General features: G+C 32.7%; 2 protein-coding genes across 2 annotated transcripts; both read left to right on the forward strand.

Annotated features, from left to right (window-relative positions):
* Positions 1–2,190: 2,190 nt before the first annotated feature.
* On the forward strand, positions 2,191–9,388 carry LOC134692388 (TPR-containing protein DDB_G0280363-like). The gene is made up of 4 exons (XM_063552837.1): positions 2,191–2,442; positions 3,888–4,581; positions 5,520–5,624; positions 7,654–9,388. The coding sequence occupies exons 1-4, from the start codon at positions 2,191–2,193 to the stop codon at positions 8,235–8,237; spliced, it is 1,635 nt and encodes a 544-aa protein (XP_063408907.1). The 3' UTR covers positions 8,238–9,388.
* A 704-nt stretch (positions 9,389–10,092) lies between these two features.
* On the forward strand, positions 10,093–15,163 carry LOC134693781 (zinc finger CCCH-type antiviral protein 1-like). Its single transcript, XM_063554690.1, has 3 exons — positions 10,093–10,317; positions 12,381–12,571; positions 14,795–15,163. The coding sequence occupies exons 1-3, from the start codon at positions 10,135–10,137 to the stop codon at positions 14,943–14,945; spliced, it is 525 nt and encodes a 174-aa protein (XP_063410760.1). The 5' UTR covers positions 10,093–10,134; the 3' UTR covers positions 14,946–15,163.
* Positions 15,164–15,530: the final 367 nt, after the last annotated feature.

Genomic DNA, 15,530 nt, shown 5'->3' on the forward strand with positions numbered 1-15,530 from the left:
ACGCTTGCTTGAAAGTTGCGTGTTTCTTGGGGTAAATCGTTCTCAATGTACACTTTGCTATATTTAGTAATATTTCTTAGGCTTTTATATAATTAGTATATATAATAGGATATGCGATACTAAATTCCATTCGCCATGTGATTACAGAAGAAAAATTAGAAAAAAGAAAAAGAAAACAACAACTAATGACAAACTGAAGCAAAATTAAAATAAAAAAGCAACAACACAAACCACCAACATTTATTCGACATTTGAGTTAAATTGAAATCATCAATATACACGTTCGTCTGATTAAAGCACGAAAGCACGAAAGACAGTAGATCATCGATCCATTGATGACAATCTTACCTGGCGTCTTATTAATAGGCGAAGATAGTTCCCCGGAGTGATTATCACGATCTTTCATGAATTGTTCTGTTACATGTACACTATCTTTGTGATGTCTTCCTTCGTTGTCAAACAATGCATCCTTGTGTCTTATCTTAGAAGTACCCGTACCTGAAAAAATTAACAAGAGTAATACTTTGAAACTAAACATGGCATGTAGTTTTTTTGTGGTATGCATTATACGAAATACGTGATACAATGTACAATGTATGTTAACTACACAATAACTCAAATGTGCATGCATCATTATCAAATTTGATTGTACAGAGCCTAATATGCTAGTATCATATCTACCATAATTAATTATCAAAAATCTCTTATTCGATTGGAAACATACCAAAATTCATATCATAATTGTATTTTTTTAATCGAAAACATCAACTATGTATAAATGTAAACATAGGGTAAGGATCCCGCTAACATGTTTAACTCCGCCACATTATGTATGTACGTTTCTGTCCCAAGTCAGGAGCCTGTTTTTCAGTGGTTGTAGTTCGTTTATGTGTTACATATTTGTTTTTCTTTCATTTCTTGTACATGCAAAAGACCGTTAGTTTTCTCGTTTGAATTGTTTTACATTGTCATTTCGGGGCCTTTTAATTTATAGCTGACTATGCGGTATCGACTTTGCTCATTGTTGAAAACCGTACGGTGACCTATAACTGTTTATTTCTGTGACATTTTGGTCTCTCGTGGAGAGTTGTCTCATTGGCAATCATACCACATCTTCTTTTTTTATATAATACACGATCGGTATTGCTTATTTTTTAGTTTTCTATATAGGTTGTGTAAAAATGTGTCAACATTATTCATACATAAAAATATAGATTTATGCATATATGCAACTTCAGAACTAGTGTTGGAATCCGTGTATAAAATGCTTTGATATGTTATTATCTAATCTAGCCCATAAAACATTGAGCGCCGTCGTTGTCCATCGTCGTCCGTTTACTACATTTATTTGTGTATTTAGTTTTTTTTAAAATCTGTCCTAGACTGCCATTCAACATGGACGAAATGATGAAAAATAGAAAAGACTTAAAACATGTAAAATACAGAATTTAGTACGCAATGAAGTTTTGCCTCAAATCTTGAATACAGATATTCATAGAGATAATCTTACAGATAAAGGATGAATTGAATGATGGTATTTACCTACTGTCTATCAAACTGCCAGATCAGTTCTTGTTCTTAAACGATTAATGTTACCCTCTATTTTTCCTTGAACAATAATCTTGAATACATATGAGAGATAGATAAAAACTTAAAACAGCAAAACAAGATCTGTAAACATGGTAAATATGTTAGCATAGATGAAATTGGGAGTTATATTTGTATAAGAGTTGGTATCATTAAATGAACACGGTTTTGCTCTTTGTCAATGTTTGTGTTGGACAGAAAACAGAGAATATCGAGAGAAACTGCAAAGAGAGAAATATCAACAACACAAGTCTAACAAAGGATATTTTTAGTCTTCAATTTTTAAGAGTCTCAACAGTTTAGGGTGCACACATACCTAATTGAGGGATACGGTCGTTTTATAGCCTCTACAGTCCTTGTAGGGTGACTTAAAATTGTGAGAATAGGATAAATTCATGAAATTGCATAAAAGGTTTAGGTCAGGTTAATGTGATTTACAAATATCAATAGTCCGTTGTATGGAATTATCATACAATATATATTCTGAGAAGAGTGGTCTTCTTCTGGACAAGCATTATTATATCAATCATGATAATGAATACAATGTGTTTCACTGTGTTAATATCATATGAATTTCCAAGTTCAGTTGCAGGTGAAAGTAAAATGTCTGGTCATTCTTTACGGAAATATATATTGTTTATAGTATTCTCTACTGCAGCAATAGTATCTCCTAAAGAATCAGATAGAAGAGAATTAAATGCCCGGAAAGAATGTAACTTGAATGAACCAATAGGAGTGATAAAAAAGATTTTGAATTCAGAGAGAACTAACGTCAAAAACGAAAATGGTAACTTAGATGGTAATGAAGATAGACCAAAACAAGATTATCAAGATCCAGTAATATCTAGAAATCAGGTACAAGTTAGTTACTGCCATTGTTTTAGTAAACTATGTTTAATTTAAGTTTTTAAATTTAATGTTTCCTACACTCTTTTCATGCAGTGCAGACGAGACCGATCTGAAGTATTTAATCTCTTCATCGGCAGTAATGATGTGTAATATATTATTCATCACAGATGGCGATTCTTTGGTTGTCAGACTTTAACCAGTATCTATTCCACTGTACCTTGTTCATGAAATCCTATCTAGACGTGTAACTATTTTTGTCAAATCTTATCCGGTGTCAAACATTATATTGTTCAGTCATTTCAATTGCACATTATATTTAGCAACTTAATATCTCATTCCACAGAATAGTTTTCCTGTCAAACTTAATAAACAAAAGTATAGGGAGATGACGTACGATTGCCAATGAGATGAATTTCCATAAAGGTTAACGACCAAGTACAGGTGTAAACAGTAACTGTAACCATACAGCATTCAACAATGAGCCACCTCCCAAAATAAGGAACACACTGTGAAACCATCTGGATAGGGATTGTCAGTATTAAGTACAACAAAACATCAGAAATAAGAATATACAAAGTGCAAATATCTCATTACTAGCAGTTATTGAGTACTAGTTTAAAGTTAAATGCCAACTCATAAATAAACCAGACTTAAAATTCAAGCAGTACACCTCCAACGGGGTAAGTGTGAAGAGGACATACGTAGCTGGAGTTGTTTAAATGTTAAACAACAAAAAAACAGATATGTGTGTTGTCCTTGCTAAGAAAATATAATACAGTCTACAACAATTTTACTTTTATTTCAGATTTGACAATTGCTTTTACAAATCCATTCTATTTAAACAATTTATCAAATTGTGAGTTCATCTTCAGAAATGACTTTCCTAGTCATAGTAGTATAACATTTTTCTATATCTGATGCCCCACCATGTACGCGCAGGACCTGGAAAACTGTTAATCACTGCATTGATAGTATATAACATTCATACAAATAACTATAAAAGAAGATACAAGATGCTTACAAAAATTGATTCTATGACAGACAAAATACATATATGATATTTTCATGGTTTTAATAAAGAAACGTGCAGCTAAGAAATTGCATTTTTCCGATTATTTCTATGCCCTATTTATGCATATATCGACAGTATGTTTTCTAGTCTGTGCGTCCGTCAGTCCGTTCGTCCGTTCGTTTGTCCGTTATTTCGTTCATTTGTCTGTCCCGTTTGAGGTTAAAGTTTTTGGTCGAGGTAGTTTTTTATGAAGTTGAAAACTTAGTATACATGTTCCCGATGATATGACCTCTCTAATTTTAATGCCAAATTGGAGATTTTATCCAAATTCACGGGCCACTGAACATAGAAAATGATAGTGCTAATGGGGCATTCGTGTACTTGGGACACATTCTTGTTTTATATAGGCTTACATGGTTAAATTGTCTCTTTTGAGTAGAAAGAATGTTCTCCAGAGAGACCACTTGATAATCATCCAAAAGGAAAAGGGTGGCAGTCGTATACCAATCAGCATCAAGAACGATCAACAGAAATGTACAAAAATGTAGGAGATAACCAACAATCAAACCAGTATCAAGAATTAAACCCACTTCAAAACCAATATCAAGGAAGATCTCAAGGAATGCATGCCAATCAAGGGTATAACCAACAACCAGAGCAAGGATTTAACCAAACCCCAAACCAATATCCAGGAAGACCTCAAGGAATGCATGCAGATCAAGGATTTACCCGACCACCGAACCAGTATCCAGGAAGAATTCAAGGAATGTATACCGATCCAGGGTATAACCAGCAACAACATCAGTTTCAAGGATATAACCAACAACCAAACCAGTATCAAGGAAGACCCAAAGGAATGTGTGCCAATCGTGGGTATAACCAACAACCAAACCAGCATCAAGGATATAATCAACAACCAAACCAGCATCAAGGATATAACCAACAACCAAATCAGCATCAAGGATATAACCCACAACGAAACCAGCATCAAGGTTACAACCAACCCAAAAACCAGTTTGATGGATACAACCAACCACATCAACCACAACTATATAGTCAGGATTTAGAAGGACTGATGCCACCACCATTATTACCGGCACAGCATATAAACCCGCCTCAACAGAGTGTCACTGGTAAGTTAAATGATTTAAAGACGATTAATATGTTATCGCGTTTTTATTAATGACTGTTAAAGAATCAGTGAAGAATAACCTGATAATGAAAATAATAATAATAATATGAAAGAAAAAATAATAACGAAAAGAAGTGATTATAGAGTATATGTCAATAAGGCAACAACGAAATAAAACAAAAACACCTAAAGTTCTTAGTTTTAAAAACATGTTTGAAAATTGTGTCTGCCTATCAACATATAGATATAAAAAGATGCGGTATGTGCCAATGAGACAACTTTCAAGTCAAGTTTCAATTTGTAAAAGTAAACCATGTTAGGTAAAATTTTGGTCTTCAATACGGAGCCTTGGTTCAAACTAAAAAGCAAGCTAAAAAGGCCCCAAAATGACTAGTATGCAACATGGCCCGACATGTTCCGTACAGACTTAAATAACATTCTGGTAACCACTCTGCTATATTAAATTAAGTTTATGTCTTACAATGACTTTATTTGATAATAAATAAACTCATCATAAATACCAGGACTAAATTTTGTATATACGTCAGACGCGCGTTTCGTCTACAAAAGACTCATCAGTGACACTCGAATCCAAAAAAGTACGAAGTAGAAGAGCATTGAGGACCAAGATTGAAAAGCCTTAGTATTTCAAAAAGTTCAAAATTTTCTAAACAGTTAATTTATAAATATAACCATATCAATGATAATTAATGTCAGCACAAGAAGTGCTGTCTGCTGGGCTTGTGATACCCTCGGGGAGATAAATATCCACCAGCAGTGGCATCGACCCAGTGGTTCTAATAAACATCATAAATACCAGGATAAAAGTATTACACAAAATAAATTAAATGAAACAGTATACAATTCTATTTATAATTGTCCATCTATGAATAACTTTTATGATAAACATTAATTCTTAATAAGGTGTTTTTTATGCAGTTTTCGTGCTACCGATTCATGTTCCCTCTGGATCACCGTCAGGTCAAGGACTGCCACCTAAGCCTCTAATGATGTCACCATACACTCCGACAATTTCGCCTCAAGGTAAATACATCTATATTTTCAAAACACATTTTCATTTTATTTATTCAATTATTTTTATTCACCAAAACACTGGTTTCGAATAACACAATATTGCATAATTATCTCAATCAGACCTAAAATGATGTTATATATCAGAGCAATCTTGGACTGAAATAAACATGCAACTAGACGTTAACGCAGCGTGCAGGCATATACTTGCAAATATAGGTCTTGGATTAACTCCGGCATATTCTGTATGTGCCTCTCCCTAGTCAGCCTAGAGCTTTTTTTCAATATAATTGAGAATGAAAATGGGGAATGTTTCAAAGAGACAATAACCCGACCATAGAATAAAAAACAGCAGAAGGTCACCAACAGGTCTTCAATGTAGCGAGAAATTCCCGCACCCGGAGGCATTCTTCAGCTGGCCCCTAATCAAATATATACTAGTTCAGTAATAATGAACGCGATACTAATTTCCAAATTGTACACAAGAAATTAAAATCAAAATAATACAAGACTAACAAAGGCCAGAGGCTCCTGACTTGGGACAGGCGCAAAAATGCGGCGGGGTTAAACATGTTTTTGAGATCTCAACCCTCCCCCTATACCTCTAGCCAATGTAGAAAAGTAAACGCATAACAATACGCACATTAAAATTCAGTTCAAGAGAAGTCCGAGTTTGATGTCAGAAGATGTAATCAAAGAAAATAAACAAAATGACAATAACACATAAATACCTACAGACTACTAGCAGTTAACTGACATGCCAGCTCAAGACTTCAAGTAAACTGACTGAAAGATTGCGATTTCATCATTTGAACATCAGGCAGAATCCTTCTCGTTAGGGGTTTAGTATACAATGGAATACCATCATAACATATATGAGAAGAACCTAACCCGTGTCATGCAAACAACTGGTTTTTGAATAAATGGGTTTAGTTCCGATAGTGAATCAATATTAACGCCAAAATATGCAATCTTTAATAACATAAGGCATAACTATATCCCTTCTTAATAAGTCTATTCAAAGGTTTTTTTTAGTTTCTGAGGTGAATACTGAGGTAATGTTGTCGTGTGTTGCTGTATTTCAATTACTTTTTTTCGTTCAATATTTTGTACAAAAAATAGACCGTTAGTGTTTTCATTTCAACGGTTTTACATTGTCATTTCGCGCTTTTTTATAGCAGACTATGCGGTTTGGAATTTAATCATTGTTGAAGGTTGTACGATAACCTATGAATAAGGTTTCTAGTGTTAAATAGCAGATTTCACTTAGGACAACTTCATAGATAGATATACGAAGATGTGGTGTGAGTAAACCATTATAAGTTAATGTACGGCCTTCAACACGGAGCATTTGCTCACACCGAACATCAAGCTATAAAGGGGCTCAACATTACTAGTGTAAAACTGTTCACACGGGAAAACCAACGGTCTAATCTATATAAAAAACGAGAAACGAAAAGCACATATAAATTACATAAACAAACGACAACTACACATGAATTGTACATTAGATTACTAACTTTGGACAGGTGCAAAAATTTAAAGCGGGATTAAACGTTTTAAAGGTACCAAACCTTCTCCCTTTTTCTGAAACAATAGCATAATATCACAACATAGAAAAACACACGATAAAATATCAATAGAAAGTCTTAACTCAATCCAAAAATGTAAATTAACACACTAAGAACGAATAAATTTGATCTGCGATACCTGAATACAAATGCATAGTTAATAAAATATAAGGGACACAAATTCAAGGCCACAAAGCAAACAAACATGTTCAAATAAAGCCATGGCAAGACACCACTGCGAAATATATAACCCTTCGACAATAAACACTTAACTTTCAACATATATACGGGTAAATAAAAAATAACTATGTTATTATGTTTCGAAAATTTGAACTTTCAACACTAAAAGTTGTGTGTTAAAATCATCAAAAGTATTACAATAAATAAAGCTTAACACAAGCATGCACATATGTCTCCATTAGATCAATAATTCAAATGAACATAACACAACATATTTAATATCTTGGCAGGAAATTTGAATATAATTGAACATCAAGATAGTCCACAGAGAGACCAACAAACTCCAGACAGAGAAAAACAACTTAAAAAGAAAAAAGGCAAAAAAGACAAAAATAAACCAGGGGAGAATAAAAAACAGAATCCTCAAAGATCAGAACAGACGAAACTATCTGAATTATTAATGTCTGAAGAAGAAACACAAATTAAACACCAAGAAGATAGAGAAAGGGGTAGATGTCATAAAAAAGGGAGAGGTGGACATGGCTATAATGAAAATAAACATGAAAAAACGGAAGACGAGAATGTTCTTGAGAATCAAAAAAGGAGGGGTAATGGTAGAGATATGGGTCGTGGAAAAGGTGGTAAACGTCAACTGGAGAGAACAGATGAACAGGAAGATGGAGAAATAAATGATGTAGATGACATTGATGTATTTAAATTCTTGATCAAATCTTTTGATGGAGGATGTACTTTCGAAGACTTTTTAAGGCGTTGTGATCTTTTTCCTAAGGGCTCTAATATATGTTCGTGGTTCAAAAAGCATAGTAGAAGATTTCATATTTTCTGGGACGAAAATGATATTGTTTATATTTAACCATTTTATCAAGAGGCCAAAATCTGCATCCAATGGAACGATAAACAAAATCCTGGTCAATGTCAGAATACTCAGTGTGATTTTTTCCATATCTGTAGGCGTTTCATTAGAGGTAATTGTAAAGAAAGCAGTTGTCTATTGTCGCATAGTTTAAGAAATCCACATAATCAGCATATAAAGAATAAATTTGGCTTCAGTGATTATAGTGATGTTGATATCAGAGTTATCCTGAATTGTAATTCTCTTTCAGTTTGTGCAGATTATGTTTACAACAATGGTTGTAAGGTGGAAAATGGAGAAAAAAGATGCCCACACTTACATTTATGTGAGCAAAAAGTATTTGGAACTTGCGAAGGCCAATGCAAATTCAAGAAAACTCACTCTCTCACTCAGTTTCACAACAAATGGGTTTTGGGAGCATGGAATATGAGTAGATGGCCAGAGACACGAATATTCAAGTATATAAGTGTACCACCGAGACAAAGAAAAGAAATTGCTGATAAATCTGACGGTACTGACCTCAAACAACACTCAGACGATGCAGTAGATACCAGTGTTCCATGTTATAGTAATGTCAGTACCAGTAGTGAAGGTCTTTCAAGTATTGCATCATGTGATCCAAAATTCAGAAAGCTGATCACTTCTGGTGAAAATCGTAGTATAGAAGATGTAAATGATAGGAGAAAGTTGAAACCTGTACGCAGTGAAAGATTCAAATCATCAGAAGATAGCATTTGTGGAATTGTAGGAAAAGACGACCAGTGTCTTCCTAGGGTAGTTTTACTACAACAAAAATACAATGCTGATGATAACATCACAAAAGATAGGATAATGATAAAAAAGAACAAACAGGAAAAACAGGGAGCCACTTCTGGAAAAGTTGTAAAGCCAAAACCCCCACCAAAGCCTTCAAAACTGACTCCATCTGATCCAGATTATCAGGAAAGAAACCCTAATTTGTTAAAGGATGAAACAGAAAATTTCAAAATCTGCTTTTTTGTGTCCAAGGAAAAATGTCCTTTCACATCATGTGAAAATCTGCATCTGCCCAGTGGTGTTCCTTACTTGTGGCAGATAAAAATAATTGGCAAATGGGTTTCTCTAACATTAGTAGAGAACGAGAAAATAGAGAAAGTTTACTGCTATTTACTAGATGATGAATCAACTGAAGTAAGTATATAGAAGTTACAATGGTTAATTTGGTATTATATTTTTTTGGAGGACTGAAGTAAGTATTTAAAAGTTACAAAGGTTACTTAGGTAATATATTGTTTTTTGAAGACAGAAGAATTACAAAAAAATATTCCGACATTTTTAACCGTTAGTAATATTCTTAAATGATTTCATGTAATTTTAGTCATAAACTAATATTGTGTTATTTTTTGGTCAGCAATTGATCCTTCGTTATAAAGGTATGATACCGGAACTAATAAGATCATGCATGGTTTAACCATTGAGAAAACATTACTACGTTGTTGTGTGGTATAGTAGTAGAAACAAAGGTCAACATATCTCTTAATTGTGGCCCGAGAGAGAAATAGTTGTATAAATTCAATAGTATTATTAATCTATCAATTGCATGGTATATCATATCTAAATACGTTATAATACAAGTCTTAGGATATATACATGTAAGTTATTATATATTTGAAATATAGTATTCATAATTAGTCAAAAACAGTATGCATTATGGTTTGTGAGTCAAAAGTTGTTCATGTGATGGTTTTGTGAACATACTGTTTATGACAACTGTATTTCAAAGAAGAAAAAACTTACAAAATGTAACGACATACTCTAGTAACTACATAAATGTCAATTTCTTTTAACAAACATTCTAAATGAATTCTAGGTGAAATACAATGGTATCAAATACAGTTATAATATTCGGTTCTCAAAGATGCAGGCCATAATTTATGATGGTCAACCAGCCGTTGGCGACAATCAGCATGCCCAGTGCTGTAAAGTCAGGCGTCTGAGTACCCCCTCTCTCACTGAGAGGGAAATGAGGGGTGCTAGTTATCCAACACAGTGGAGATGGTACTGGAAAGATGACAGTAACAAATGGAACATGCACAATAAGGTGAGAACGGTATACATGTTTAGATGTTTTATACACATTTGGAGATGTTTTATACACATTTGTAGATATTTTATACACATTTGTAGATGTTTTATACACATTTGGAGATGTTTTATACACATTTGGAGATGTTTTATACACATTTGTAGATGCTTAATACACATTTGGAGAATTTTTTTTATACATAATTGCAGATGTTTATACACATTTGTATCTTATTGATTGATAAAAATGTGCTTTTCATCCTTTAACAAACAAATTGTAAGATATGTTGAAATTCACATAGTCATTGCAATGTTAAAAAAACAATCCAGCTTTGACACATATATAACATATTCAGATGGTAGAGATACGTTATAATTGATATTTGGAACACTAAATAAGTCACATGTACTTTAAAATGCATTCATTATGTTTTTAGTTTGCATAAAGCTTGATACTAGGGTGTCCAACTTATATTTTTGTCACACTTCAAGTCTATGTTTACTGCGGAAGTGGTTTTAAAGTAGCTTGGTCGTCTTAGTGCAAGAAGCTATGAAAGCGATTCTTAACCTAACGTGTAAGAGTTACAGCAAAGACTGGTCATATTGGAGACCTTTATGATGAAAGGTCTTTGTGTGAACCGTTACCTTGTGAACAAGCATGTTAAAAAAAGATGTTAAAAGTTCTGCACAGCATGACGAACCAGAATTGAATTTCATATCACATGAAAAAGAGACAAACGATACTAAAAGGACATTCAAACTCATAAGTCAAAATATACTGACAACGCCTAAGTTGAACAAGGAAAATACCCCCCAAAACAGTACACTAAACACGACATCGACAACTAAAGAATGAGCATCATGAACCTCATCAAAAGCTAGGAGTGATCTCACGTGTTTTATAATGTCAAAACGGTTAGCAAATAAAAACGTTTTAGACCTGATTTATGTATGTAATATAACCACTAGTTTTTAAAGTTTTTTTTAACACTGATTTGTCATCATTGCCGTCACATTTTATACAAATAAAATATAAAGAAAAAACCGACAGCACAAGGGGTTACTATCAGGGTTGACTAGCTAGGGGTATCGAAATATTTTTAATCCTTGATTTTTAATGTCTCGCAAGGACTCCCTGCTAATTTGTGTTGATGTAATTCATATAAAAATAGAAATAGCAAGGGTCGTCAAATTGGTAACTTATCCCTTATTCCTTATTCGTAACTTATTCTTGTTTGGCTTTATAAATATTTTGAAATGTGTGTCACTGATAAGTCTTGTGTAGACGAAACGCGCGTCTGGCGTACTAAATTATAAGCCTGGTACCTTTGATAACCATTCCTCATTCGTTACCTATTCGTTATGCATTCCTTATTCCTTATGTGGTTTTTTTGTTACTTATTCCTTTTTTATTATTCGTTACCTATTCCTTACTCGTTACTTATTCGATTTTAGTATGTCTCCCCCTTTTGTTGCTTTACTTTCTTATCTCTAAAATAGTTCTTGGTTTGTAGAGGTAAAATTACACTTTACGCGCTAAATGTGTCCGTTTCAGCGTTCGAGTAATACCAGTTTTCTTATTATTCGTTCCTTATTCACTTGTAATACGTGTGTAATACGTTGCACCTATAAAAAACACTTTTTTATTGTCTTTTCTCTTGTGGTAGCTATGGGCTCTTAAAAGAGAAATAATCATAGTAGCTCGAATGTACCAATTTCAGTGCTTAACTGATTCCCTGATATTCGTTCATTATTCGTATGTAATACATGTGTTATACATGGCACCTGTTAAAAAAATCTTTTTGATTCGCGTATCCCTGGTGTTAGCTGTAGATTCTTAGAGGTGACATTACCCTATAAGGGCGTATATGTATATGTTTAAGGGCTCGATTGGTACCCTGTTTCTTATTCGTTCCTTATTCACTTGTAATACGTGTGTAATACATTGCACCTTTAGAAAAAAAAACTTTCATTTTTTTTAGTGTCTCGGGTGTTAGCTTTGGGTTCCTAGAGGTGAAATAACATTTTGACATATACCTGTTTTTAATCACTTTTCATATAATTTTGTTATTCTTATAGGATGATTTCACCCTTGAGAGGAAGTATCAGACTAAACAGAAGACTCATTTGTATACCATGGAGAACAACCTTAGTATGTACAGAATAGATTTCCAGAAGATGATCCAAGTTAACGTCGAAACAGATAGAAAACAAGATATTATCAGACGTCCACTGTTTGTGTCGAAAGATGATGTTGATGAGAAAAAAATGTAAGTTGAGAGTTGAATTATTTTCACTTTTGTTTTGGCGTACAGGGATCAAACTTAATCATGTTAATTCTGCATCAATTAAAACTTGTTTAATGGACTCTGATATCAGAGCATACAAGTTATGGTTCTTGAAAGATCTAAAAATGGCATTTCTATTCATGTTCGTGCAATTACTTATGAACCAATCAATCTAAGCCTTTCAAATTTTAATATGTTTATACTGATGACAAAATGGAAGTCAAATTTAATATTCACGATTTTCACTTTCACCGTTCATTAGTAATGGTTTTTGTGATTTTGCCAGGACACAAATAAATGTTAATAAATCCGGTTTGCTGTCTATGTGACAGCCTCTTGTTAGTATTAACTTGTAATATCAAAACAAATGGTATGTGTTAAAAGAGTAAATATTAGACATGTGTTAATGAATATGAATTGAAAATACTGAATATGTTTTCATTGTTTAAAATTGATATCAGATTAAAAATATGCAACATATAAGATAACTTTGTCGGGCCTATGATATGAGTCACTTAGAAGTGAGACATATCAATTTATCGTCGGATTCACGTCAAAATTCGTGTTAAAGTATGTGATGTACTTTTTTAAAAAGCATCCACGAATTCGGATTTTTTATGTAAATTCGAAATACTTCTTTATCATGATCAAAAGTCGTTATCCACAGCAAACTTTTGACAATATTTATTTCAATTTATCAATAGTTTACTTTAAACTCCAGTAAAACTTTCAGATACACATTACTTTGAATTACTATAATAAAGTAGTTTATTAAATCAAGAAAAAAACTCATGTGATTATTAACTATAACTAGCACATGTATTAATGTATTTTTAGTGCTTATAATTCTTGTTCATTCTAAGTTATTCATTTCAGTAATATTGAGTTATCATAATATCACAGTATTTTTTTCTCATTTCAATGGTTTTACGCTAGTAATTTGGGTGCCCTTTATAGCTTGTTGTTCGGTGTGAGTCAAGGCATCGTGTTGAATGCCGTACATTGAACTATGATGGTTTACTTTTATAAATTTTTATTTGGATGGAGAGTTGTCTAATTGGCACTCATACCACATCTTCCTACATCTATTTATAAGTTATATTTTCAAGAAAATTCGTTTGGTAAAGTAAATGCAAAATATGTTTGCTTGATACTTATAATTAATTTTTATTTCATTTGAATTCAATAATTAAAATAAGCAATCTAAAATATTTGAAAAAAGTCAACGTAATTCAAAGAAATAACAAACGTAACTGCGAGTATTTCAAAAAATCACCATGGTGTGTAAAACAGTTATATATAATTAAGCCTTTTTAGATCGGTCAATACATGTGTTGTTGATCCGATGTAAGTATATTGCCTGAAGTTGCAGTCCAAATAAATATTTTTTTATGGGATATCAATCATGTATTGACCACTATGAAAATACTGCATATGTTTATAACAAAACAATATCTTTCAAACGCTAAAACTTAATTTTCAAGATTGAGTATTCAATATCTACTTTTGTTGGGTTCTTTAATGTTATGTTCCACATAGGCTACCTACCAAGCTACATTTTGTTGCTATGTGTTTTATTCGTTTCAAATAGTACACAAACAGTGACCATCATCTCCCAATGTCCTCTTGGTGAATTTATGCACTGTATACTTGGTATGTATGTCAATTCGACATCGTGCAAATCTTTCGTGAAGTTTACAATTGCAAACATTTTTAATTAAAATCACTTTCATGCCCTTTTTTCCCCGCTTAGAAAATTAGAATGAAATTTTTCATTTTGATTAGCAAAATTTTTCTAACACAAAAAAAAACAAGTTCTTAAAAACTGGGATTAATAATTCTTTTTATTGTTAAAAAGCTTATTATTGTATATTTTAGTAAGACATAGCCGATGCTTATTTAAAACAGAACCATGGCATGAATTAACAAATGACAGTTTGTGTATTCTGTGAAAGCATATGAAAATCTAAGTAATTTCAAGAAACCCAAAGTACCAATTTTCAGTACGTTAAAGAGTTATTCCATCTTGTTCAACATACTTAGTAGTTAGTTTTAAGTAGTTCATAGTTACATTAAAAAATATTTTGTAAGCAATTCAAAGCTTGTTAATAGAACAAGTATGAAGTCATTGGCTTTATTGTATTTATCATTTGCTGCTTCTCCATTTATGGCATTCATTTTTGATTTATGTGTTTGTTTTAATAGTGACAAAATCTTGGAAAATATCTACGTTCCACCTAAAAGAGTGCCCAGTTGTCCGAAGGCTGAAGGTGACTCAGACCATTACAAACACATTGTCGACGATGATGACGATTTAAACAAAGGAAGCGATTTTATTGGCACCATTGAAGGCTGATAGTAGTGATGGACACTAGGATAAAGACGAGTCTAGTTTTATTGAATTAAATGCATATGAGAGTTTTGTACCAATGAAGGCTGATACAAGATATGGATATTTGGATGAAGATAATATTTGTGTTGATGATATTGTGAAATATAAAGACAACAATAGTATACCGCTGTTCAAAACTTATAAATCCATGGACAAAAACAAAATCGGGGTAACAAACTAAAACCGAGGGAAACAGTGTTCTTTGCATGTTGTGCTGTTATGGAACCACTTTTTGATTTTATATTCTATATAAATCTAAAATCAAAAAGTTGTTCCATAACAGCACAAAATGCAAAGAACACTATTTCCCTCGGTTTTAGTTTGTTACCCCGATTTTGTTTTTTGTCCATGGATTTATTATCTATTATCTATTTAACCACTCGAATAATTGATTTTTCTTTTGTATTGCTCATGTAGATGGTCACTTGTTGTGGTGCGTATACATCATTCGCTTTCAAATATTTGGTTTTAGGTGTTCCTGTTGAAGATAAATCCAAAAAGTGCTTCGTAGTATTTACATGTATATGAGAGTTTAGTACCAATGAAGGC

The sequence above is a fragment of the Mytilus trossulus genome, chromosome 12 (genome assembly GCF_036588685.1).
Source record: "Mytilus trossulus isolate FHL-02 chromosome 12, PNRI_Mtr1.1.1.hap1, whole genome shotgun sequence".
Lineage (NCBI taxonomy): Eukaryota > Metazoa > Mollusca > Bivalvia > Mytilida > Mytilidae > Mytilus > Mytilus trossulus.

Excerpts from the sequence above, each read along its gene's own strand:
- LOC134692388 (XM_063552837.1), top strand. The coding sequence starts at position 2,191 with ATGTCTGGTCATTCTTTACGGAAATATATATTGTTTATAGTATTCTCT. Across the intron at positions 4,582-5,519 it reads GCCTCAACAGAGTGTCACTG|TTTTCGTGCTACCGATTCAT; the intron begins GTAAGTTAAATG and ends TTTTTTATGCAG. Across the intron at positions 5,625-7,653 it reads TCCGACAATTTCGCCTCAAG|GAAATTTGAATATAATTGAA; the intron begins GTAAATACATCT and ends ATATCTTGGCAG.
- LOC134693781 (XM_063554690.1), top strand. The coding sequence starts at position 10,135 with ATGCAGGCCATAATTTATGATGGTCAACCAGCCGTTGGCGACAATCAG. Across the intron at positions 10,318-12,380 it reads AATGGAACATGCACAATAAG|GATGATTTCACCCTTGAGAG; the intron begins GTGAGAACGGTA and ends TTATTCTTATAG. Across the intron at positions 12,572-14,794 it reads GATGTTGATGAGAAAAAAAT|TGACAAAATCTTGGAAAATA; the intron begins GTAAGTTGAGAG and ends TTGTTTTAATAG.